This window comes from Carcharodon carcharias, chromosome 15, assembly GCF_017639515.1.
Source record: "Carcharodon carcharias isolate sCarCar2 chromosome 15, sCarCar2.pri, whole genome shotgun sequence".
Lineage (NCBI taxonomy): Eukaryota > Metazoa > Chordata > Chondrichthyes > Lamniformes > Lamnidae > Carcharodon > Carcharodon carcharias.
Genome location: NC_054481.1, coordinates 126,009,491 through 126,032,798, shown reverse-complemented (window position 1 = coordinate 126,032,798; position 23,308 = coordinate 126,009,491). Strand labels below are relative to the sequence as shown.

Below are 23,308 nucleotides of genomic sequence, written 5' to 3'. Positions count from 1 at the left end.
AATGCAAACGTCCTACTTTATGCAATGAGTTGCCTTAGTTTGCATTAATGTACTAGTAAATCATTTAATATGGCTGGAAGAGTACAGGTGCTCCTTCCTGTATGTGGCAGTTTTCATTAGCAGAAGTAGGTCACAAACGTTTGCTGTAGCCACAAGTCACCTTTTGGCCTACAGTGGGTCAACCTCTCCTGTCTGCAACCTTCTTTGATCTCCTGTAATGTCCTCAGATAAATTGTGGTACATAAAACCCAGTATTGCTCCTGGCAGACGTAGACTGTGGCAGACTGGAATATCAATGCCTGTGACCGTTTTCCTCTGAAGCTGCCTGCTCACTTAAAGGGCCAGCGATGCCCGGTAAAGTTTTGTGTGAGACTTTTTAAACGCGGTTTGCTGGGAAGAAAATATGCACACGGTGGGTGAGAAGGATCAGAGGTAACTTACGTTGTGCTACCTCCTCAGCAATTCCAGCAATATTCTGGATACCCTTCCAAAGGACCTGGACTTGAATGACTTTGTTAATGCTCATTGAAGGGGTGAGAATGCATTGCGAATATAATATTTAAACATGTACTGTATTTTATTGTGCACCCTTGCCCAGTTTTAAGTGACCTATAGGTGTATGAAATGCTGGGCTATTGACTGAATGGTTCTGATTTTTCTATCTATTTGATTGGAGAAATTGATTGTAAAAAAAAAAAGAGGCTTTCATGCTTAGTTAAGTGGTTGCGGAGCATAAGGATTCGCAGTAAAGTGTACTGCAAACCGGAAGGGAATAAGGAGGAGGAAGCAAAACTGTCCGGAACACCACTGCATGCTGCATTGACAGTTTTTCTTGAGAAATGCAGCAAAGTCAGCTGGGGATAGGGGGGTGGGGGGGGTGCGGTGGTGCGGTGATATTGGTGACTGACTGCAAAGCAGCATTGGCTTGTGCTGCAGAGAAACCTATGCACGGCTAGCATTCCCAAATCTGGAACCACAATGCAGTAATAGGAAGGGAAAGCAGACACATAATACATTTTTTAAAAACCATGCACGCACCATTTCAATGATGTAAATGGACTGCAGGTTTGCAGATGCACTGATAGGAAGTATGTTGAGTGCTGTATAGGATATTCAGTGCTGAATGTTTAGGTGAACTGTATTACTTGAGAAGTCAGTTGTCCCCTTTTAATCCTGAGTGTCAGGACAAGCATTTTGTGCGGTGTTTCTGTATCCTTAAAGGCACTGCGTAAATCTTTTTCAAGGAGACTTGAACGGATTGCAGAGTTTGCCAAGTCACTTTAATTCCTTTGTTCAGGTTTGCAGGGGGCAGTGGGGATGTTGGGGAGCGGGGAGGGGTACTGAAGCTGTTTGGTTTTGTGCGTTGTCTGCTGACTGAAGTAGCCTTTCCGCATGTGATACAGGAAGTCTTGGAGGCGCAGGTTGCAAGGACAATTAGGGAGGGCAGCGAAAATGCTGGCCTTGCCAGCGACGCCCATCTCCTGTGAAGGAATGAAAAAATAAAGATCAGGTGGCTTGTTATGGCAGAATGCATTTGTGCCGCACTGCACTAATATACAGCTATTTATCTTGATGAGTTTTAGTGCTCCGGTTGCGCTGCTCAGTCAAGTGGACTTCATTATTTGTGTCAGGGTCAGCAATTGGACCGATGGACAAAATGGAGCAGTTTTGATACACAACAGAAAAAAAGTCAGGGTTTGCCTCATGCCTTGCCTCCTGAATTAGACCAGAAGTTCTGTAAGATAGGCAGGTATGGCACAAACTTCGATTTTCTTTGCACATTTAACTTCAGCAAGATGCAGAGGCGATCAAAATGAGCGGCGAGGAGTTTTGGACCATGAACACGGCGATACAGCAGAGCACGGTATCCTGCTTCACAGATTCAGAAAAGGTTGGTGCGACATGTTGCATTATAGATTGGTTGTATAGCGCTGTGGTAGCCTCCAGTCCAGAGGCTGGTCTCAATGGAATTATTGCAATGGCATGGTAAGCTGGTGTGTTATTCTGAAGGCGGTAGGGTGGCTGATACATAGGGTTCTGAACCTTGAGTCACAGTGAAGCCCATCGCTGAATTTCAATTCCCTCAGTTGGGCAAGCTGCTTCTCTGGGCTGGCTGGTAATAGTTTGGGAAATGTTGATGTACAAAGGGACCTGGATGTCCTTGTACACCAGTCACTGAAAACAAGCATGCAAGTGGTATTTTGGCCTCCATTGTAATACAGGAGCAAGGATGTCTTACTGCAGCTGTACAGGGCCTTGGTGAGACCACACCTGGAGAATTGTGTGCAGTTTTGGTCTCCTTACCTAAGAAAGGATTTGATTGCCATAGAGGGAGTGCAGCAAAGTTTCACCAGATTGATTCCTGGGATGGCAGGATTGTCATATGAGGAGAGATTGAGCCGACTAGGCCTGTATTCATTGGAGTTTAGAAGAATGAGAGGGGATCTCATTGATTCTTATAAAATTCTGACAGGGTGGGACAGACTGGATGCAGGGATGATGTTTCCCTTGGCTGGGGGTCTAGAACAAGGGGTCACAGTCTCAGGAAATAGGGTAGGCTATTTAGGACTGAGATGAGGAGAAATTTCTTCACCCAGAGGGTGGTGAACCTGTGGAATTCTCTAAAACAAAAGGCTGTGGAGGCCAAGTCACTGAATATATTTATGAAGGAAATAGATCGATTCTGTACTGTAAAGACATCAAGGGGTGTGGGGAGAGCGTGAGAGTGTGGTGTTGAGATAGAGGATCAGCCATGATCTTATTGAATGGCAGAGCAGGCTCGAAGGGCTGAATAATCTACTCCTGCTCCTATTTTCTGTGTAAATTCCACGTGAAAACAAGACGGTGGAGAGGAAATATCTTGGTCATAAGAACATAAGAGCAAAAGAAACAGGATCGGGAGTAGGCCATTTGACCCTTTGACCCTGCTCTGCCACTCAACAAGATGTTGGCTGATCCACTACCTCTGTTCCACCTTCCCGCACTATCCCTTAATTTCTTTAGTACCCAAAAATCGTTAACCTCTGTCTTGAATATTCTGAACAACTGAGTATCCACAGCTCTCTGCAGTGTAGATTTGCACAGATCCACATTTCTCATTTCCCTCTTAAATTGCCCTCCTTAATTCAGAGACTGACCCAATACTCTAGATTCTCCAGCTAGTGGAAACATTTTCTCAGTATCTACCCTGTCAAGCCACTTAAGAATTTGATATGTTTCAATTAGATCACCTCTCATTCTCCTAAACTCCAGGGAATATAGGCTCTCCTCATAGGCAGATCCCCTCATACTTGTTGTTTTGCTTCATCATGGAGGGGCATAGATGGCTGGTACAGAGAACCCTTATCTGTCTCATTATCCCATTCTGAGGAGGTAGCTCTCAAAGCAAGGAAATGAGTATTTAGTGCATGCAGACAGTTGGACCCAGTCATCTGACAATGATGCAGCAACATTGATTAGGAGATGTGCAAGTGCCCATCGCTGTTGTTGTTCCCCTTGTAAGTCTTTCACCTTACAAACATAACATCCACAGCCTCATGTTACAGGTTAGGAAACTTGCAATCTAGGTAGCCCGACACTCAAATGGCCCATTTCCATACATGTGACCAGAACACCAATGTACTTGCTATAGAAAGGACAGCATAGCACTACTCAAAGCAACGTGACAGTAAGATGTATTTCAGAATTGACCTGCCCTCTCCCCAAAATTGAATATGGAGCAAAAGTTAAAAGTGTTCAACAAAGCTTTCTTAAATTACTTTTAATGTTAGAAATGTGCGTCAGTACAGACCAACCTGACCCCAGAGATAAGTCCGGGATAACGTGTAAGGTCACTGATTAATGAGCTCTATTGTGGACACAATTTGCAAAGTCAACAATTGCGTGTTTTTGCTGGCCTTGTTCAAGTTACAAGGGTATTTTGTTACAATTTATAATTTTCTTCTATTTATCCGTACAAGATTGCAAAATATATCAAACGCCTGGCTGTTGATCTGTGTGGGATCAGAGGGAACATGAATAATGCCAGGTCTACAGAAAGAAAGAGAGAACATGATCTACAGAGAGAGAGAGCGGAGGAGTGACTAACCAATAAAGAGTGAGACAGACATACAGGCGAAGGATACTTCTAAGAGATAGAGTGGGGACACAAAAAGAAAAAATAACAGATGGAGAGAAAACGAGATAAATTGTGCAAGGGAGATAGAGGAAAGGAAGAACTTACAGTACATCTTGCCATGGTCTCAGGACATCTCACAAGGCTTTACACCCAACTAAGTACTTTTTAAAAGTGTGGTCACAGTTATAATGTAGGAAATGTGGCAGCCAATTTGTGGACAGCAAGCTCCCATAAAAGCAATGTGATAATGATCATCTGTTCCAGTAATGTTGCTTGAGGGATAAAGATTAGTCAAGACGCTGGGGATAACTCCCTTGCTGTTCTTTGGATTAGTGCCATGGGATTTTTTTTTTGCAGCCCTAGTGGGGCAGACTGGGCTTCGATTTAATGTCACATCTGAAAGGGGGTGGGAGAGAAAGAGTGAGAGGAAAAACAGGATGAGAGAGACACCCAGCAGGCTCTGTGAGAGAGATATAAACAGTGGCAGATCTGTAGAAGGGACACCTGCAGAAAGGCCAGAAAAAAGGAATGGGGCAAAGGACAGACAGAAAAAGGAATGAAAGAACGGTAGGCAAGCAGAGAGATAGAGGAAGAGTGGGACAGAAATGTGTCTGTGAACCCATTATTTTTTTTTAAAAAAAAGGTCACATGCTAAACTGTGCTGCAGTCAAACATTCACCCCAACAACTGGGTTTACACATTGTACGGGAGGAAGCTGACTAGATCGGCTGGTTAAATAGTTTATTGTTTACTTCCTGTCACATTTCAGACATCTCACCATAGCACAGCCTTGCACCCACCGAGGTCTAGAATTCACTCATTAATAATTTATAAAACTCCTTTACAAACACATTTTCAGTCACTCCAGGTTTGTTTTTTTTTAATAATGGTAAATATTTTTTAGGGAACGAATTCAATCCTGAAGTAATCATGGATTCACAATTTTTGTAATCGTTCTGCTATTTCTTGGAGTTTTTGTGCAACCTGCAAGATTTTATTTATTCATTCATGGGATGAGGGCTTCGCTGGCTGGGCCAGCATTTATTGCCCATCAGAATTGCCCTTGAGGTGGTGGTGAGCTGCCTTCTTGAACCGCTGTAGTCCATGTGGTGTAGGTACACCCACAGTGCTGTGAGGAAGGGAGTTCCAGGATTTTGACCCAGCGACAGTGAAGGAACAGTGATATATTTCCATGTCAGGGTGGTGAGTGACTTGGGGGGGAACTTTCAGGTGGTGGTGTTCCTATGTGTCTGCTACCCTTGCCCTTCTAGAAGGTGGCACTCGTGAGTTTGGAAGGTGCTACCTAAGGAGCCTTGGTGAGTTCTTGCAGTGCATCTTGTAGATGGTACATATTGCTGCCACCATGCGTTGGTGGTGGAGGGAGTGGTTGTTTGTGGATAGGGTGCCAGTCAAGCAGGCTGCTTTGTCCTGGATGGATGTTGTGAAGATCTGGAATATTTTCTCACTTTATTTTGCCAGATGTGGATTAGTACACGTCACACAGTGAAGCTTCTTTGACTGAACCTCCAAAACATGCCTTAACCTCAGCTGGTGAAGAGTATGTGACCCTTCCTCCACACTGCACTAAAATGTGGCACTTGCTTCTTTCAGTCAGACCTTGGGGTGCCCTTACTCAGTGTGATTGCCACTTTCTGGGTCGTTTTAGTACTATATATGGCGCAATGATATTGCAGAATCATTCAGGAAGTCATTGTGAAATGCTGGTTGTAGTTCCCACTGTACTACAGCACAGTGCCATCAGCTTGCTTTGTATTCTGCTGCACTGACGCCAAGTCGAACAGCTCTAGCCGGACACGTTAAGTTCTCAAAGTTCTTTGTGGCTCCTTGTGAAAGGCAATAGCCTCCAGCAGCCCAGGGAAGGTACAGGACAAACAAGCTGGAGTAAGCCACTTTTACTGGCCTCTTTGAGAAAGACGAGCAATTTGCAAACAGGAGTAGCTCAATACTAAGATATCTGGCATTTTCTTCCCCTGAAGGGAATGGATGTTGAAACATCTGGAGCGTTCAAGACTAATCGCCATGGGCTAACTGTTGAGGGATTAGAGTGACCGTTCAATAGATTTCGTACCAGTCTGGCCACAGCCCGGCACCAGGTGGCTTTACATCTGATATTTTGTGTCTCAGTACGCATTCCACACTGAAGCACCAGCAGGGACCTATGCTCGTTCCTTTCCCCATCTGCAGAAGCCTCAAACCAACTGGGACGCAGAAAACAGAAGTTAGCTTTTGTATTTTCCCCGCCCCCGCCACTGTTTTCTCACGTACTTCCAATTTTGCAATTTGGCTTTTTTCCACCTCAAGCCGCGATGGATCTCCACATGTGACGCATCCTCCCTCACTCCACAGCGTGTGCCTGGTAATCTTGGCCTCCAGCAGTGGTCTTCCTGTGAGGGATAAGATCGTAAGAAATAGGAGCAGGAGCAGGAGCAGCCCATCAAGCTTGCTCCATCGTTCAATAAGATCGTGGCCTTAACTCCACTTTCCTGCCTGTTCCTCATAACCTTTGACTCCCTCGTCAATCAAAATTCGCCTAACTCAGCCTTGAATATATTCAGTGACCCAGCCTCCACTGCTCACCGGGGGAAGAGAATTCCAAAGACTAAGGAGAAATTCCTCCATCTCCATCTTAATTGGGAGATCCCTTATTATTAAACTGCTCCCCCCGCTGTTTCTCGATTTCCCCATGAGGGGAAATATCTCAGCATCTACCCTGTCAAGCCCCCTCTGCATCTTATATGTTTCAATAAGACCACACCTCACTCTTCTAAACTCCAATGGGTAGAGGCCCAACCTGCTCAATCTTTCCTCATAAGACAAACCCCCTTCAACCCAGGAATCAGCCTGGCAAACCTCCTCTGAGCTATTTCCAAAGTAAGCATACTCTCCCTAAGTAAGGAGTCCAAAACTGTACACAATGCTCTCATTAATGCCCTGCCCAGTATATAGGGAGCGGAGGTGGGTAAATGCAGTTGGAGTACAGATTGAGACAGCGTGATTGAATTATTGAGCAGGCTCAAGGGCTTACTCCAGCTCCTATGTCCCGCTGAAGCTTAAAGATGTGACCAACTTTGCAATGGTAAAGGCTTGTGTTGCTGTTCGAATGTGCAGGATAACACCAAGTCATTTGTTAGAGCCTCTGGGAATCACATCAGTCCCTCATTTACTCTGTTGTTCATGCTTTGGCAGCAAAGTGTTAAAGAATTTTTCACCTGTGAACATTCAGAAATGCTGGAGTGTGCTTATGGTGAAGGGAAGGTTGTTGAAATCTCCATCTTGTATTTGTGCTGCAGCTTATCACATTCTGACACCACATACAGCATTATTGGTAAAATGTGTTGTTGTGTAGATAAATGCTACAGCATGGTCTCAAGAGCAGCGCAAGCTAAGTAGCCAGTTACTTTCATTTTTGTGGTGCTCGTTGAGGGAGGAATGTTTGTCAGGAAGAAGCCTTCGCCCTTCTCCAAAATAGTGCCATGGGATCTTCAATATCCACCTGACCAGTCAGACAGGGCCTGGCTTTAACAACTCCGTTGAAATGCAGCCCTCCCCCAGGCCTACACTGAACTCCTACTCTGCGGCGGAACTTGATCCTGACAAAAGTGAACCAAGCTAACACTTATCAATACTATAGTGCTCTGGGGTCCTGCTCCGAAAGAGAGGGGGGTGGGATTTTACGGCCCCGCCTCAGTTGATGGACTTTTGATCAGCTCGTTGACTTTCACAGCCTTGCCCTGCCACTCCAGGCCTGTAAAATTCCCAGTGTTTCATCCTTGAATAATCCCATGGGAACTTTACATCCACTTGAATGGGCAGGCAGTGGCTGCGGAGAATGGGAAAGCACAGAAGGAGGCATTCGGCCCATCGAGTCTGTGCTGGTCCTTTGAGTGACCACTTCTGAAATGTTGGAGTGTGGTAAGGTGGAGGAAAGTTATTTAAACCTCCATCTTTTTTTTTAAAGAGTCAGTGCAAGAAAATGCAGAAGGGCAGTTGTTACTTATTCCATGCCTACAAGATGTTTATAGGCAGACAGACTGAGGTGGAACTTTTTGGGTTCTGTATATTTTCACTTTTCTTGAATACTGCAATTGTGAGGAAACTAAATCTCTGATCCATTAGTTCCTGACAGCTGGTAGATAAATAGAATGATAGACCCAGAGGGAGGCATTCAGCCCATGTACATGTAGTGGTTCTTTGAAAGAGCTGTCGATTGAGTCCCACCCCACATGTTTTCCCCAGGATCCCTCCAATGTTTCCTTTTTTAGTATTTGTCCGTTTCCTTTTTGAACGTTTCTAGTGCATCTGCTTCCACCAACCTTTCAGGGTTAACATCAAGTTAAAAGTCAATGCAGTACTCACTCAGTGTATGTAAACAAAAAACTTGCATTTATATAGCACATTTCATAACCCACTGGATGTCTCAACGTGCTTTACAGTCAATGAAGTACTTTTGAAGCGTTGTCACTGTTGTAATGTAGGAAACGCAGCGGCTAATTTGCGCACAGCAAGCTCCCACACGATAACGACTGAATCTTATCTGTTGTTGTGATTATGAGAGAAATATTGACCAGGGCAACTCTCCTGCTGTTCAAGATGGTGCTGCAGGATTTCTTACGCCCATACCTCCAACTGTGCAGCACTCCCTCAGTACTGCAATGTCAGTGTTCAATTCTCTGGAGTGGGACTTGAACCCACAACCTTTTGACTTGGAGATGAGAGTGCTACCCACAGCTGTTATTGTACTGGAATGTTAGCCTTGGTTGTATGATGAAATTATTGGTGGATGCTTCAAAAGGATATCCTTAAATCTTACTGCATTGTGACAAAATCAGTTCTGAGTTTTGCTCCTTGTAATCTGAAAGACTCGAGGTGGGCAGTAATGAATGAGCTGATGCTTGTTTCTTAGCCTGACTTCAGGCGCACTTTGGAGGTTGTTGTTGCCATTGGATTTTGCATCTGACAACTTTCCCCTGTTTTTAAAGGCAGTTTCCTCATTAGCGGCCTCTTCAAACAATTAAGTGAGCAAGCTGTTTAGCGATGGACTCCACACGTACTCAATCCATACGTTTGAGGCAAGATTAGAAATCAGCAAAGAGCATTTTTCTCCCAAAAGGGGGACAGTGTCCCAGAGAAGGTAGTTGATTTAGAACCAGTTAGCGCTTTTTAAAAGGATTATGGTGGTATTAAAGTGGTACTTGATATACTTTTGGAGATAAAGGCAGAAGGAACGTGGTGTTCCTTAAGATGTACAGATGGTGGTGATATGGGGTAAAGTCTGTCATACATGGACACTGACTGGAGTGGGTGTGCTGGACCAAATGGCTTTTTCAACTGCAGACTTTGTCCTATTATGGCCGAAATTTTCCAGCCCGGTGGGTGTGAGCGGACAACATGGTGGGGAGAGTTTGTGATCGTTCGCTCTACCTGTTAATGGTGGGCCGTGTTCCCGGCTGCCGGACATCGGGAACGTTGTTTTAACACATCCGCATATAATTATAATCCCTGCCTGCCGGAATCATCCCCCCCCACGCTGGATCATCTGGGCACGTCACACCGACATGATTCACGATTGGACATAAGCGATGTGCACCTGGCCAGCTGAATTTCACTCGGGACTTCGAGGTTTGTTTGCCTACCTTGCTTCGGGCAGTACTCGCAGTCATCAGCGCCAGGCTTCACAGGCAGCACCATATCGCTTCTCGGGGGGGGTGGGGGGTGCTCATGGACAGGTCTCTACCTAGCAGACCAGCTATAAAGCACGGGTGGTTTTTCAATGGCCGCGGGGCTAGGGATTGCTTGGGGAAAGGGGAGAGGCTGCAGGGCGAGGGCTGTCCTGGGGAAGGAGGGTATCCCAGGGTGTGTGTGTGGGGGGCACATGTTGATCTGCGCAGATGGCCTCAAGATGGTGAGGGCTGAGGAGGCAGCCTCCAGCGGAGATGAGGCCAGATGGACGTGTGAGGGTATGCGTGAGAGAATGGGTGGTGATGTCCTATGAGCTGGCAGTGAGTGAGATGCCAGTGACCGTGTGAGTTTAGAGTGATGAGATGGTTGCCTTACCCTGGTGGCACGGATAAGCTCGTTCATCCTCTTCCTGCACTGGATGGCCGACCTCTTCTGTGCAAACATTGGCACTGACCACCATTGCCATGGCCTCCCACACCGGAGTGGTGAGACTGATGGGCCTCCTGAGGCCAGAGTGGAAGTGGAGGATATCCTGGTGGGGCCTCCAAAGTGCATTCCAGCGATGGGGCACTGAGCTCCTCCTGGTTTTTCGGGCCACGTCTTCACTGGAGCACTGTGAACTGTGTGGGTGGCTGCAGTTTAGGTATGTCCTTTTCCCTGCCTGCTACTGCACTTAGTGCAAATCTGGGATGATTCCGCCTGATGTGTTTGTCAGCAGATCTCCTGTGACTTTGCTGATTGTAAATTGCTGGATCTAATTATTTTATAACAATTATCAACAAAATGTGCTGGGGAAAGTATTACAGGAAGTAAGTATGACAGGCAGGAAATATAAGGCATCGTAAATAGAAATATAAGGAATTAAGTTAAATTTTGGTTATCTTTTCTGTTCTCTGTCACGTGGGGATAATTTGTTTCTGAAACCTAAACTCTAAAGCCCTAAAGGAACTGGTTTGGAGCAGTTAGTGAAAGTGACAATGTATAAACGCTGAATTAATCACAGGAGCTACACAGTCATTAACCCGGTGTATTCAAAATGATTAGCCTTTCTTTTGTACCTGTTAATTCAGTGCCCTTGAGCAGTCAGAATCAGTAACTCCTCCAAGTCAGTCCCCTCTACAAGTTGAAAACATATTGAGGACACTCAGGCAGTCAAAAGTATACAAAAGAATAATTAGAATTATTTGCAGATTGTTTTAAGGGATTGTGATACGGCGATTCCCCATCTCCAGTCGGACCCCCTCGTGTTTATTCTTTCTGTTTTGAGCTCCTTATTTCAAACTAGCAGCTCTAATGGGGACCAGCGAAAGACTCTTCATCAGAGCCAGCTAGTGCTTTCATGTTGATTTTGTGGCAGTTCTCAATCAATCCAGACTCTTTGTTATCCCTTTTGCCAATCCTGCAAAGTGTAGTTTGTACAGCATCTGATTTATGGAATGGGGACATTGTGTAATTAGGTTGTGTTTTCTTATCTTTGCCTATTCTTTGTTGTCTGATAGCCTGCTCCATTACCATTTCATTACTTGCAGTGCTTGACATCTGTAACTGAGTCTTACTATCAAACTGTACATCCCCGTACATGAAACACACACAGCTTTGTGTCAAGAATAGATAGGTGACTTTCTCACATTTGAAAAGAAAATCACACATTGTTTTCCAATTTTTATTTTCCTCCTCTATTTTCTCATCTCTCTCTCTCTCTCTGTCATTCTGCTTACTCCTAGGAGCACAAGTGAATTCGCCAGTTAATGCCCATCATCTGAATACCATTGAACACAATTAATATACATGTCATGGTCAGAGTTTACGTGTTTACTATTGTTCATGATCAAAGTTTTTATATGTGTGAGGTTAATATATGTTCTTAGCCTCTAAGAGTGGGTTGTTCCAATTTAAATACATTCCAGCAGCAAGCCTTTGTGAGTTTAAAAAATAAAGATTATTTATTATCACATCTTGTCCCAGAGGTTTTAATGCACCATCTTGCACATACTATCACACATATCAAGAATGAATAGAGATGAGGGAAAAAAAATATAATTACAAGCTGAAATTATTTCGGTCTCTTTCGAAGCAGATCGAAACAGGCCTGTAGTTTCTTAGCTGAATTGATGCTGTAGCTGGAGTGGAGGTCGGGTAAAAACAGAGGATTCTCAATAAGCTGCAAGGTTTCTTGTAGTTGAATTGCCAGGAGATTGGCTCTCAGGTGAACTTTAGGTGGACCAGGTTGTGGGAAGATTCCTTCTCCCTGTTTCAAGGCAGAGCTGTTTTACCCTGGCTGTGTTGTCTTGCATCTGGTTTGTTGGCTTTTCAGACAGTCTTTCAGATGGAATTGCTCGTGTTGTTTCTCTGAGCGCGCACAGCTCCTGCTGTGGCTTTTTAAAAGCAGGTATAGACCTGGCTGCCTTAACCACGTGACCTACACTAGTCTAAAGGCCTTTCCCAAATAAGGTAACGGGTTGGGCCAATACACATCCTGTGTTGTGGCCTTTCACACGTTGACTGTTTTGAGATGAGAGACCATTAATACAATGAAAGATCGATTTTATATTCTTCTAACACCCATTGAGCTTCGATGCCTCTATTGTCCATGGTGAGGCAGGAGGACGAATCAGCTGGTATCCGTAGTCCTGGTTGTTTGCAGTTCACCCTTAACAAAAGGACTTGTGAGTTTCACAAGTGGCTGGGATTGTTCATTTCTCAATGAGGCATTTGCTTGAGCTTCTTGTCTGGAGCCGATATTGCCAAAGTCACATGATGTGTTGTCAGCCGTCTTAAAAATTGTTGCGTCCATTTAAAAAAAAGATACAGCGTTGAAATCTGTAAGGGTCTTCGAGCCTGTAGTGGGCATAACCTAGAGCTAACAGAGAACGTCACAGCTGAATGTGACTTTGTTATAATTTGGGATCCAGTCACATGCATGTCCCTGCAGACACACTGAATAGCCCGTCACAAGCAAGGAGTTTCACTCATTTTTTTTTTCTCTCTCTAACCAACTGAGGGAATGGTGACTTTTTCTCAAAGTCCAAACTGCCTCCCACAGCCTCAGCAGCACCGACCTAGGGGACTACCTTCCGGACTGAATATTGAGTTCAACAATTTTAGAGCTTGAACTCCCTCCTCCATCCCCACCCCCTTTCCGTTTCTTCCACCTTCCTTTTTGTTTTTTCCAATAATTTATATAGATTTTTCTTTTCCCACCTATTTCCATTATTTTTAAATGTATTTCCACCCATTGTTTATCTCTACCTTTTAGTATTCCCCCACCCCCACTAGATTTATCTGTACCTTGTCTGTCCTGCCTTCTACTCTTAATTAGCCTTAGATAATTATCCTTTAGATAATATCACCACCTTCAACACCTCTTTGTTCTTTTATCTGTGATATCTTTTGGTTATCTCCACCTATTATTGGCTGCTTGTCCTAACAACCACACCCCCCCCCAAACCAGCTTATATTTCACCCCTTTCCTATTTTTAGTTCCGTTGAAGGGTCATGAGGACTCGAAACGTCAACTGTGCTCTCCTCCGATGCTGCCAGACCTGCTGAGTTTTTTCCAGGTATTTCTGTTTCTGTATTTGTTGTGTAGGGGACTACCTAGATCTGTACGGTTTTGCAGCATGCCAAATGGTTCAGTTACTTACGGAACCACCATGCATGATTAAACCTTCTTTTTCATTCCTTCATGGGATGTGGGCTTCACTGGCTGGGTCAGCATTTATTGCCCATCCATAATTGCCCTTGAGAAAGTGGTGGCGAGCTGCCTTCTCGAACTGTTGCAGTCCGTGTGGTGTAGGTACGCCCACAGCGCTGTTTGGGAGTTCCAGCGTTTAAAACCAGCGACAGTGAAGGAACGGCGATTTATAATTCCAAGCCAGGATGGCGAGTGGCTTGGAGGGGAACTTGCAGACGGTGGTGTCCCCATGCGTCTGCTGCCCTCGCCCTTCTAGGTGGTAGAGGTCACGGGTTTGGATGGTGACGTTGAAGGAGCCTTGGCGAGTTGCTGCAGTGGACTGATGGTGGAGGGAGCAAACGTTTAATGATTTTTCTGGGTAAACGGGAAAGCGAATTGTCAAGAACTCAGTTGCAAAATTGGGATGCTGAGCCTTTCTTTGGGGTGGGGAAGCCATCTGCTGATTTCGGAGATGGACAAGATTAAGCTGGTCAACAAGAAACACGTTGACTGAATTTAGACTCATGCACAGAATGCGACGGCTGGGAATTTCCAGCTCTGTCATTGGCGGGGGATTCGGTGGGCCAGCCAAAAATCCATTGACTTTCGGTGGGACCGGACAATCCGAGCGGTGGGCGGGGCTGGAAAAATCCCGCCCCAAGTTTTACCGCGACTCTGGTAGTTTTAATATCTCGCATTTTCTTGTTTTGGTAAGCAAACTGAACGGAAATATCCTGAATTCAAATAATACCAGGGTGAGGTGGAGCGAGGTGGTGGAGAGGCCGGGGAAGCTGGGATTGATTTCCTTGGAGCAGAGAAAGTTCCGGGATTGAACAGAGGCATTCAGAGTCATGGAGGATTTTGATAAGCGGGAACAAGATTCCTCTGCCAGGAGCTTCAGTAACAAGAGGTCAAAGGTTTAAGATATTTGGTAAAAGAATGCAGGGAGATGGGAGAATATTTCTTCACACTCTGAGTTGGAATGATGTGCAGTTGACTGCCTGAAAGGGAGATGGAAGCAGATTCGAGACTAACGTTCAGAAGTAACATGGGGGAGGATCTTCCAGTCGGCGAGCGTGGTTGGGGCCTGCTCGCCGACGTGTAAAATGACGCGGGATGGCGTTGGGTGGAGCTGCCAACATCACACCGCGTCATTTCCAATTTCAGGTCGACAGGGGGTGCAGCCGGGTCAGCTGTGCTCCTGCTGACCTGTCAACGGCCGATTGAGGCCATTGAGAAACTAATGAAAATCATGAACGGACCTGCCCGTCCAATATTAAGGTTGGCGGCTAGTCTGGGAGCCCAGGCGGGCTTTAGAAAAAGCATGAAAATTCATCCGCGGGCGATCAGGGAGATCAGTGCGCTCTCTCGCTGAGGGAACCAGCACCCCCCCCCCCCTCCCCTCCCACGACCCGCATGGGTAGCGCATAGCACTTCCTTAATTGGCCTGCCCATGTAAAATGGCGGCGCGCCCTCAACCGGGAGCGCCGATTGGAGGTGCACCAGCCTGTGCCCGCTCCTGCACTCCAGCCTCCCCCCCCCCCCCCCCCCCCCCCCCCCAAACGACAGGGGGCAAAATTTTTCCCCTTAGATTTGGAAAAAAAATCTAGGGCTAGATGGAAAGAGCAGAATAGTGGGACCAATTGGATAACTCTTTCAAAAAGCTGGCACAGAAGCGACGGGCCGAGTGGTTTTCTCCTGTGCGGCGTGATTCTAATTGTTTATCAGCCTGTCAGATAGTAACAGACCAGAGATTTCGTTTCCTAGCAGCTGTAGCATTCGAGAAAAAATGAGAAGTTACAGAACCCAGAAGGTTCGGCCTCACTTAGTCTGCCTTTAATCATCTTGTGCGTACAGAATAAGTGAAAACTGTTCTGTTGCTTCTCCATTTTCTCGCAGTGACTTGTAAAATTGGACGCTGGGGATTTAAATAACTTCCCTGTTCTGTACTCGAGCATTTCGGAAGTGCTTGGGCAATGGAATCCCGCCATCCTGTGCCCACCACCCCCATTTCCACCCCCACATCATGGCTACTGTAAAGGACCCTCCTTTGGTGAGTTCTTTGGCCTGGTTTGCCAAGGGTTTGCCAGAAGAATTTTTTAAAAATATCATCGAAATTAAAACCGAGAAAAAAGACACGGCGGGATTTTGTTGAGGATTAAAGCCTGAGGGAGGGAATTTTCCACACCCTGCCTGCCCACCACTGGAATCTTCCGGTCCCGCCGCAAGCCCATGGGCTTCTGGCTGGGGCACCGCCTCACCTGCGGGGGGTCCCATCCCCGGTGACAGGGCCAGAAAATCCCGGCTACAGTTTTGGCGGTTGAAGGGTGGGGCTTTTTAACGCTAAAAGCTTTTGTTCGATAGTTGGATGCAAACTTTTCTGCGTGGGGGGAGGGAGGGGGGTCTTGTACACAACATTGATGCCAGCCTGTGGGATCCCCCCTCTCCAAATTTGTGAATGACAATGGCGCCAATCCTCAGGATAGGATTGCAATCTTCAGTTAGCTCACAGCTACAGAAATAGCTTGTTTTTTTTGAAAAATATGTTTTCACAAAATACCTGGAAGAACATTACAGAACATTTCCAAATGGCCATCACAAAAAGTACAGTCAGACTCAGCTTTTACACATGGATCACGAGGTTCTTCAGTCCAATCAATGAACATTACAGTCATTTCAAGATGGTCATTACAGACAGTCAGACAGTGCAATGGTATTGGAGTTATCAACATACATTATGTTGCACTCTGAGGTGCTTCGGTACAATTATAATACAATAGTATTCACTGCATACATTCATTGTGAGCTGTACAGCCCAAGGGGTCTATACAATTACCAGCCCCTCTGTGCACTGTGGCAGAAAGGTCTTAAACAGTGACCTTTCCCCATTGCGCCTTTGCAGCGGCTGCCCCAAGCTTTAGTGCGTCCCTCAGCACGTAGTCCTGGACCTTGGAATGTGCCAGTCTGCAACACTTGATCGGGGACAACTCTTTGCGCTGGAAGACCAACAGGTTTCGGGCAGACCAAAGAGCGTCTTTCACAGAGTTGATGATCCTCCAGCTGCAGTTGATGTTTGTCTTGGTGTGTGTCCCTGGGAACAGCCCGTAGAGCACAGAGTCCTCTGTCACAGAACTGCTCGGGATGAACTTCGACAGAAACCGCTGCATCTCTCTCCAGACCTTTTAGCGTGTTAGTACATCAGAAAATGCAGAAGTGTTCAGCAAACTGCTGACGGACCAATGGGAAGTTGATGACCATGCGGACCACCCCCTCTTAGGTGCAGGGACGCCACACCCCCCCCCCAATCAGTTGAAAATCTACGTTTGAAACGAAGCTGATCAGACAGAGACTTTTAGCTGGTGCAGAGCTTTGCCCTCGAAAATTAGGCTTGTACTAAAATCCCTAGTCCTTTGGTTATAAAGGTCAAGTCAGGAACTCTCCGCCCCCCCTCTCCCTAGTCGAACTGACGCTTTGCTTCAGAGGACTTGCTCAGCCCTTGCATCATCTGTGAGTCACAGCACACGTGTATGCAGAAGCTGACTCTGGAAGCACTGCAGCACTCAGGCACAGAACTGAGCTGTGCAGTAAATCCTACAACAGGAGGTACATCCCTCTGGTGTGGGGGAGGGGGGGGTGGGGTGGATGAGTGGGGCGCAGTAAGAAAGAACCAAGGCGAGGAAAGCCCAGTCTCTGATGTTCAGTGATGCTCCAGGAATCTTGTCCCTTGGTTCCACAGACACTAATTTATTGAAGCTTCTCTGTGCTGGGTAAGGAAAAACTCTGTAAGCAATTGATTTGTGAACGGTTTCCCTTATTACACTGCATTCTGTTATGGAGATTTTCAACTGTCAAGAATTGGCTTTTCTTAGTGACAGCTAGGACTGGATTTTGTAGCAGTTCCCTGACCCCCTCCCCCCCCCATCCTTCCTCCTCGCCAGGCAGGTTTTTGGCCAAGGAGCAGATAAAATACGGGGGGGGTTGGGGTGGCAAGCTCACCACCTTCCTGCCCACGCTCGAACCCCCCCCCCCCCCCCCAATAACACCCCAAAGTTGGCAACCTGCCTGCCATTTATATATAAATATATAACTAATGGTCAATTGAGCTTGTTACCAAGCCAATTGACTGGAATAACACGCTGCCCAGTCCACGTGAGCGGGCGAGCGGGATTGGGCAGGCCGTCTTTTTAAGGAAACTGCTTAAAAAGTGGGAAGGGAGTGGGATGCATCCCTCGGGAGGTGCCCTGTGTGCTTCCTCCCCCTGATGATACCCCACCCCCTCCCCTCCACCCAATTGTTCCTCGCCGCTTGAACTCCAAAACCCAGACCCACCCTCACGCCTCACGCCCCTCTCTAGGCTCCCCGATCCCACCCTGTCCAGTACCCCAGAATCCGTGTCCTTTACAACCACTTGCAGTCCCAGCAACACCCTCTGCTGAGGTTCTGGCACTGCTGGGAATGGCCGGCAGCTCTTGAGGGGTGGAAGTCCCACTCTCCGCTGGTTTAGCCCACTGGCAGCGTATTGTCGCTGTGGGGCAGGGAGGGGGCTACTTTCAGGTACGCCAGTTGCCAGCTGACTCTTGCAAAAGGGAGGTGAGCAGTATATTCCCTATGAAATCCAGCCCATAGTTATCTGGAAGCTGATATTTAGGGCACGATACTGGAAAGTTCCCTCTCTGGATTTTACAAGGGCGGAGGCTCCCTTTAAGTTTGGACTGACCTCAACACTTCTTCCCACATCTCGTCCTCGCCTCTCATCACCTCCTCCCCACCCCCACGCTCACAAACCTGAGACAGGGAGGCTCAGAGGGTTTTGGCAGTGAATAACACCATGTGAATACACGACTGGAGCGAGTCACCTACTCTAGAGCCCAGTGAATTTGAATGTCAGCCAAGGTTGCATTCAAAACCTGGGAGCACAGTCCGAGTGCCGTCAAAGTTAAGATTCCGGTGGGGTCCATTGGCCAGGTGGTCTGCAGTGCAGGTCGGAGGGTGGTGGGGGACACACGCCTATGTTTTATTTAGCGGACCAGATCACCTGAAATTGGGCTCGGTGTGTTAGCAGTGCGTGTTTGCGTGTGGTGTGAGTAACACAGGTACCTGTGTCCCCGACTCATGTTGGAAAAGACTGCTTCCATTCCTGATACGGCTTTTAACCGTGTAAGCCTGACCCGAAAGCTGATTTCAAATAAATAAATCGTTGGAAAATTCCCTCGTCATTGATTTAACCTGAGCTCTTTTTTTTTCTTTTTTTGCAGCTGTGGTCGTTTATTTTTAAAAAGCGGGTCAGAAATTTGGGTCAACTAGTCAGTGCAGTCCGGCTGTACTGCCAGGTTTACTCGTGCCTGTTGTGTATTTGTACAGCCAGCACCAAGCAACTAGGTGAATATTCACGTGTGTCCGTAGATTATATAATGGCCGGAATTTTACAGCCCTGTCGTGGCGGGGACGGGGAGGAGGCTGTAAAATGCAGTGAGCCATTCTAAATTCCATTGACTTCGGCAGGACTGTAAAATCCTGCTGTTGTAAAATTCCACCCTGTGGTCTGGTGATTGACTGACCTCTTCACCCCATAACCCTATTAAATCTACTGATTTACAATTCCTCATCGGAGAAGTAGCCTCTATCGTGGCTGCATCTTGGAGAGTTGGATTATTGAGTGGTTGAGTTGCAGCTCAACCTTCCACTGCATTGAACGGTGTCAAGAGGTGGCCAGGTGGGATGGGACTTTGCTGGGGTTGGGGGTGCGGGTGCAGGTGTTGTTGGGGGTGGGGGGGTTGGGAGGTGGGGGTGATCTTCTGCAGCTTGCTGCTGTGCTCCCACACCCACCCCAGCCTCCCCAATGATCGGTCAAGAGGTGTCCTTTACCAGTGGTCATAGGAACCTGCTCCAAAACCTGCTGTCTCCATCTACAAGGCGGCAGGTAGGGCGGGGGGGGGGTCTCACTGAATCAGGGGAAAGAAATTGTGCTCCTAAACCACAACCCCCACCTCCCCTGGGAGGCTAAACACTATCAAAATATTATCTAAACTTTTTAATGATGGATGTGAGGCAAAAAAACTGGATAGACAATAATAACAGATAGTAGTAGATTTTAAATTTGAGCCTGATACATTTTTTTAAGCAAAGATATTCTGGGATATGGGACAAAGTTGGGTATATAGAGTTAGGTGCAGTGGTGACAGATCAACCCTGATCTTTAATTGTGGAACAGGCTCAGGAGGGCTAAGTACTAGAAACATGTGTCAGGTTCACTAGCAGCTGTAAGGACAAAAAAGTTTACTAATATTCGAGGCTTTGATGCTTCAAAAGAACTCACTAAAGTGTCTTTCACTGTCACTGCCTTTCAGGTTCATAGGAATCTCAAAGCATCTCCCAGCCAGTGAAGTAGTTGTCAAGCGCAATCACTATTACTCTGTAAGATAGAGAGTTCCGACAGCCAGTTTTCACCAGCAGGGTTCCAGGAATACCGATGGGTTAAATGATGCAAACTGGCTGCTGCGTGTAGAGGATTTGCATTTATATAGCGCCTTTCATGACCTCAGGACATCCCAGGGGGCTTTTCAGCCAGGCAAGTCCTTTTGAAGTACAGTCACTGTTGTAATGTAGATAACGTGACAGCCAATTTGCACACAAAGCAAGCTCCCAGAAACGTGAGAATGACCGCATCATCTGTTTTTGTGATGTTGGTTAAAGGATAAATACTGGGCAGAACACGAGGGATAACTCCTCTGCCCTTACTCAAAATAGTGTTATGGGGTCTTTTACATTCATCTTAGAGGGCAGACGGTGGCTTGCCTTAACAATTTATCTGAAAGGGCAGCTCCTCCGACAGTGCAGCAGTGAAGTGTCAGCCTGGATTATGTGTTCAAGTCTTTGGAGTGGAGCATCACCTCTCGATCTTTGGACTCAGAGGGGGGCGTGCTACCACTGTGCTAAGGCGAGCACCTAGCAAAACAGTAAGTACTCTTCAAAAGCGATTTGCTGGTTATGAAATGTTTTGAGACTTTGTGAGGATGCGCAACTTGCTGGAGAAATGCAAGTTTTTTCCCTGTAGCCAAACAAAAAGCGAGTACAAGTACTGGGGTGGGTGGGGTGGAGGCTTTGGGCTCAAACTGTATGGTGCCCCAGTCAGACCTTGTATACTGCGTCTTGTTTTGGTCACTGAAACACAAGGACGATATCTAAATCCTGGAGGCAGTTCAGAGAAGTGACTCGCGGCTTTATTGCTCGGCACCAAAGACTATTGTGAGGAAAGATGAGAGAAACCTGGGATTTTTATCTTCAAAAGGGATGATCAAGGGGTAATCTTGTAAAGGAATATAAGATAATAAGTGGTAAGGAAAAGGTAGGTCCAGTAAAATATTTAAAGCTAAGTTTCAAGAGCTGGGCACAGATTCAGACCAGTAAAAGGCCGATTTAGGGTTGATGTCAGGATGTTCGATACACAAAGCGTGACCAACTCATTGGATGCTACGACAGAGAGGGGATAACAGATTTTCTCTGTGTGGATGAGCTCATGGCTTTGTTCGTTCATGGTTACCTTTTAATCAATTGAACAATTTCTTTTCTAATTCATAAATTTGAGTTCAGGGCTAATAAGCAAATATTTAATTTGGTTTGTATGTATGGTAAATTCATTAAACGGAGGTTGTTTGTTTTGAATGCCCTATTTAATGAGCTGTTCACAACTCAAACTGAGTTAAGCACTGCATGTTACCATTTTGAGGATGGGTTCCAAGATTCCCTGGAGACACTTGCCACCCTATTCAAAGCGTTTCCACTGGGTTTCGGCTGACACGATGTTCTAAGCCAACCATTTCTAGGACTGTGATGGATGTTTTCCCAGTGTAGAACCAAGTGCTCTGAAAAGCATGGTAGAAATGTTAATTGTATTGTGGTGTTCTGTATCATCAGAGTATGACAAAGTGGCCTCAATAATAATTAATAATGTATCTGCATCAGACATGCTTTGTGAAGGGTTGAGGGATATGAGGATAGAAATTCTGATCAGCAAAGGCAGCGTACAAACACCTGACAACCTAAACTGATTATTTTCCTAGATGCGGCACTTTTACATCAGCCTTAACACAATGGTGGCCAGACTAAAGTTGGAGTCCAACAGGGCCCCCTAGGTACTAAATAATCAATAGTTGGGACAAATGCGCCTTATTGCTTTCACTCAGTGCTTTTGAGATCATATCTTGTCTCCAGGGCAAAATAATATTATTGTATTTATTATTATGAAAATTATTGAGATTAATTTCTTGAGATATGAGTGTCTCTGGCAAGGCCAGTGTATTGCCCCTCTCTAGTTAATCCTCGAGAAAGTGGCAATGAGCTGCCTGCTTAAACCACTCCTGTCTAAGTGCTGAAGAAGCTCCATCATAAGACCATAACACGTAGGAGCAGAAGTAGACCATTCGGCCCATTAAGTCTGCTTCACCATTCAATGAGAGTGAAGATGGTTGATGAGAAGAAACCAGCTCCCAAGAAGGGAGGCAAGAAAGCCGTAAAGAAACCGGTAGCAAAGGGCGGCAAGAAACGGCAAAAGTCGAGGAAGGAGAGTTACGCCATCTACATCTACAAAGTGATGAAGCAGGTTCACCCCGACACCGGAATCTCCTCCAAGGCCATGAGCATCATGAACTCGTTCATGAGCGATATTTTCGAGCGCATCGCGGGTGAGGCTTCCCGCCTGGCCCATTACAACAAACGCAGCACCATCAGCTCCCGGGAGATCCAGACCACCGTGAGCCTGCTGCTGCCCGGGGAACTGGCCAAGCACGCCGTGTCGGAAGGGACAAAGGCAGTGACCAAGTACACCTGCTCCAAGTAAAACCCCGCAATAGACTGAAAAGCATTCAATGAGATCATGGCTGATCTGATAATCCTCAACCCCACTTTCCTGACTTTTCCCAATAACCCTCGATTCCCTTACTGATTAAAAATCTGTCTATCTCAGCCTTGAATATACTTAACGACCCAGCCTCTACAGCCCCCTGCGGTAAAGAATTCTACAGATTCACTACCCTCTGAGAGAAGAAATTCCTCCTCATCTCTGTTTTAAATGGGCGACCTCTTACTCTGAGATTATGCCCTCTGGTCCTAGACTCTCCCACAAGGGGAAACAACCTCTCAGCATCTACCCTGTCAAGCCCCCTAAGAATCTTATATGTTTCAAAAAGCTCGCCTCTCATTCTTCTAAACTCAAATGAGTACAGACCCAACCTACTCAACCTCTCCTCATAAGAAAATCCCTCCATACCCAGGATCAACCTGGTGAACCTTCTCTGGACTGTCTCCAATGCCAGTATATCTTTCCTTAGATAGGGGGACCAAAACTGTTCACAGTATTCTAGATGTAGTCTAACTAGTGCCTTGTATAGTTTTAGCAAGACTTCCCTATTTTTATACTCCATTCCATTTGAAATAAAGGCCAACATTCCATTTGCCTTCCCTATTACCTGTTGAACTTGTTTGTTAGCTTTTTGGGATTCATGCACAAGGACGCCCAAATCCCTCTGTGCTGCAGCCTTTCTCCATTTAAATAATATTCAGCTCCTCTATTCTTCCTGCCAAAGTGCATAACCTCCCATTTTCCCACGTTATGTTCCATCTGCCACTTTTTTGCCCACTTACTTAATCTGTCTGTTTTCCTCTGTAGACTCCTTGTGTCATCCTCACCGCTTGCCTTCCCACCTATTTTTGTATTACCCATAAATTTGGCGATAGTACATTCATTTCCCTCATCTAAGTCATTCATATATATTGTAAATAATTGTGGCCCCAGCACTGATCCCTGTGGCACTCCACTAGTT

At 46.1% G+C, this 23,308-nt stretch overlaps 1 protein-coding gene across 1 annotated transcript; it reads left to right on the top strand.

The window, feature by feature from the left end:
* Positions 1–21,951: 21,951 nt before the first annotated feature.
* LOC121288474 (histone H2B-like) lies at positions 21,952–22,338 on the top strand. Its single transcript, XM_041207014.1, has one exon. It carries the CDS (start codon positions 21,952–21,954, stop codon positions 22,324–22,326), a length of 375 nt encoding a protein of 124 aa, XP_041062948.1. The 3' UTR covers positions 22,327–22,338.
* The last annotated feature ends 970 nt before the right edge of the window (positions 22,339–23,308 follow it).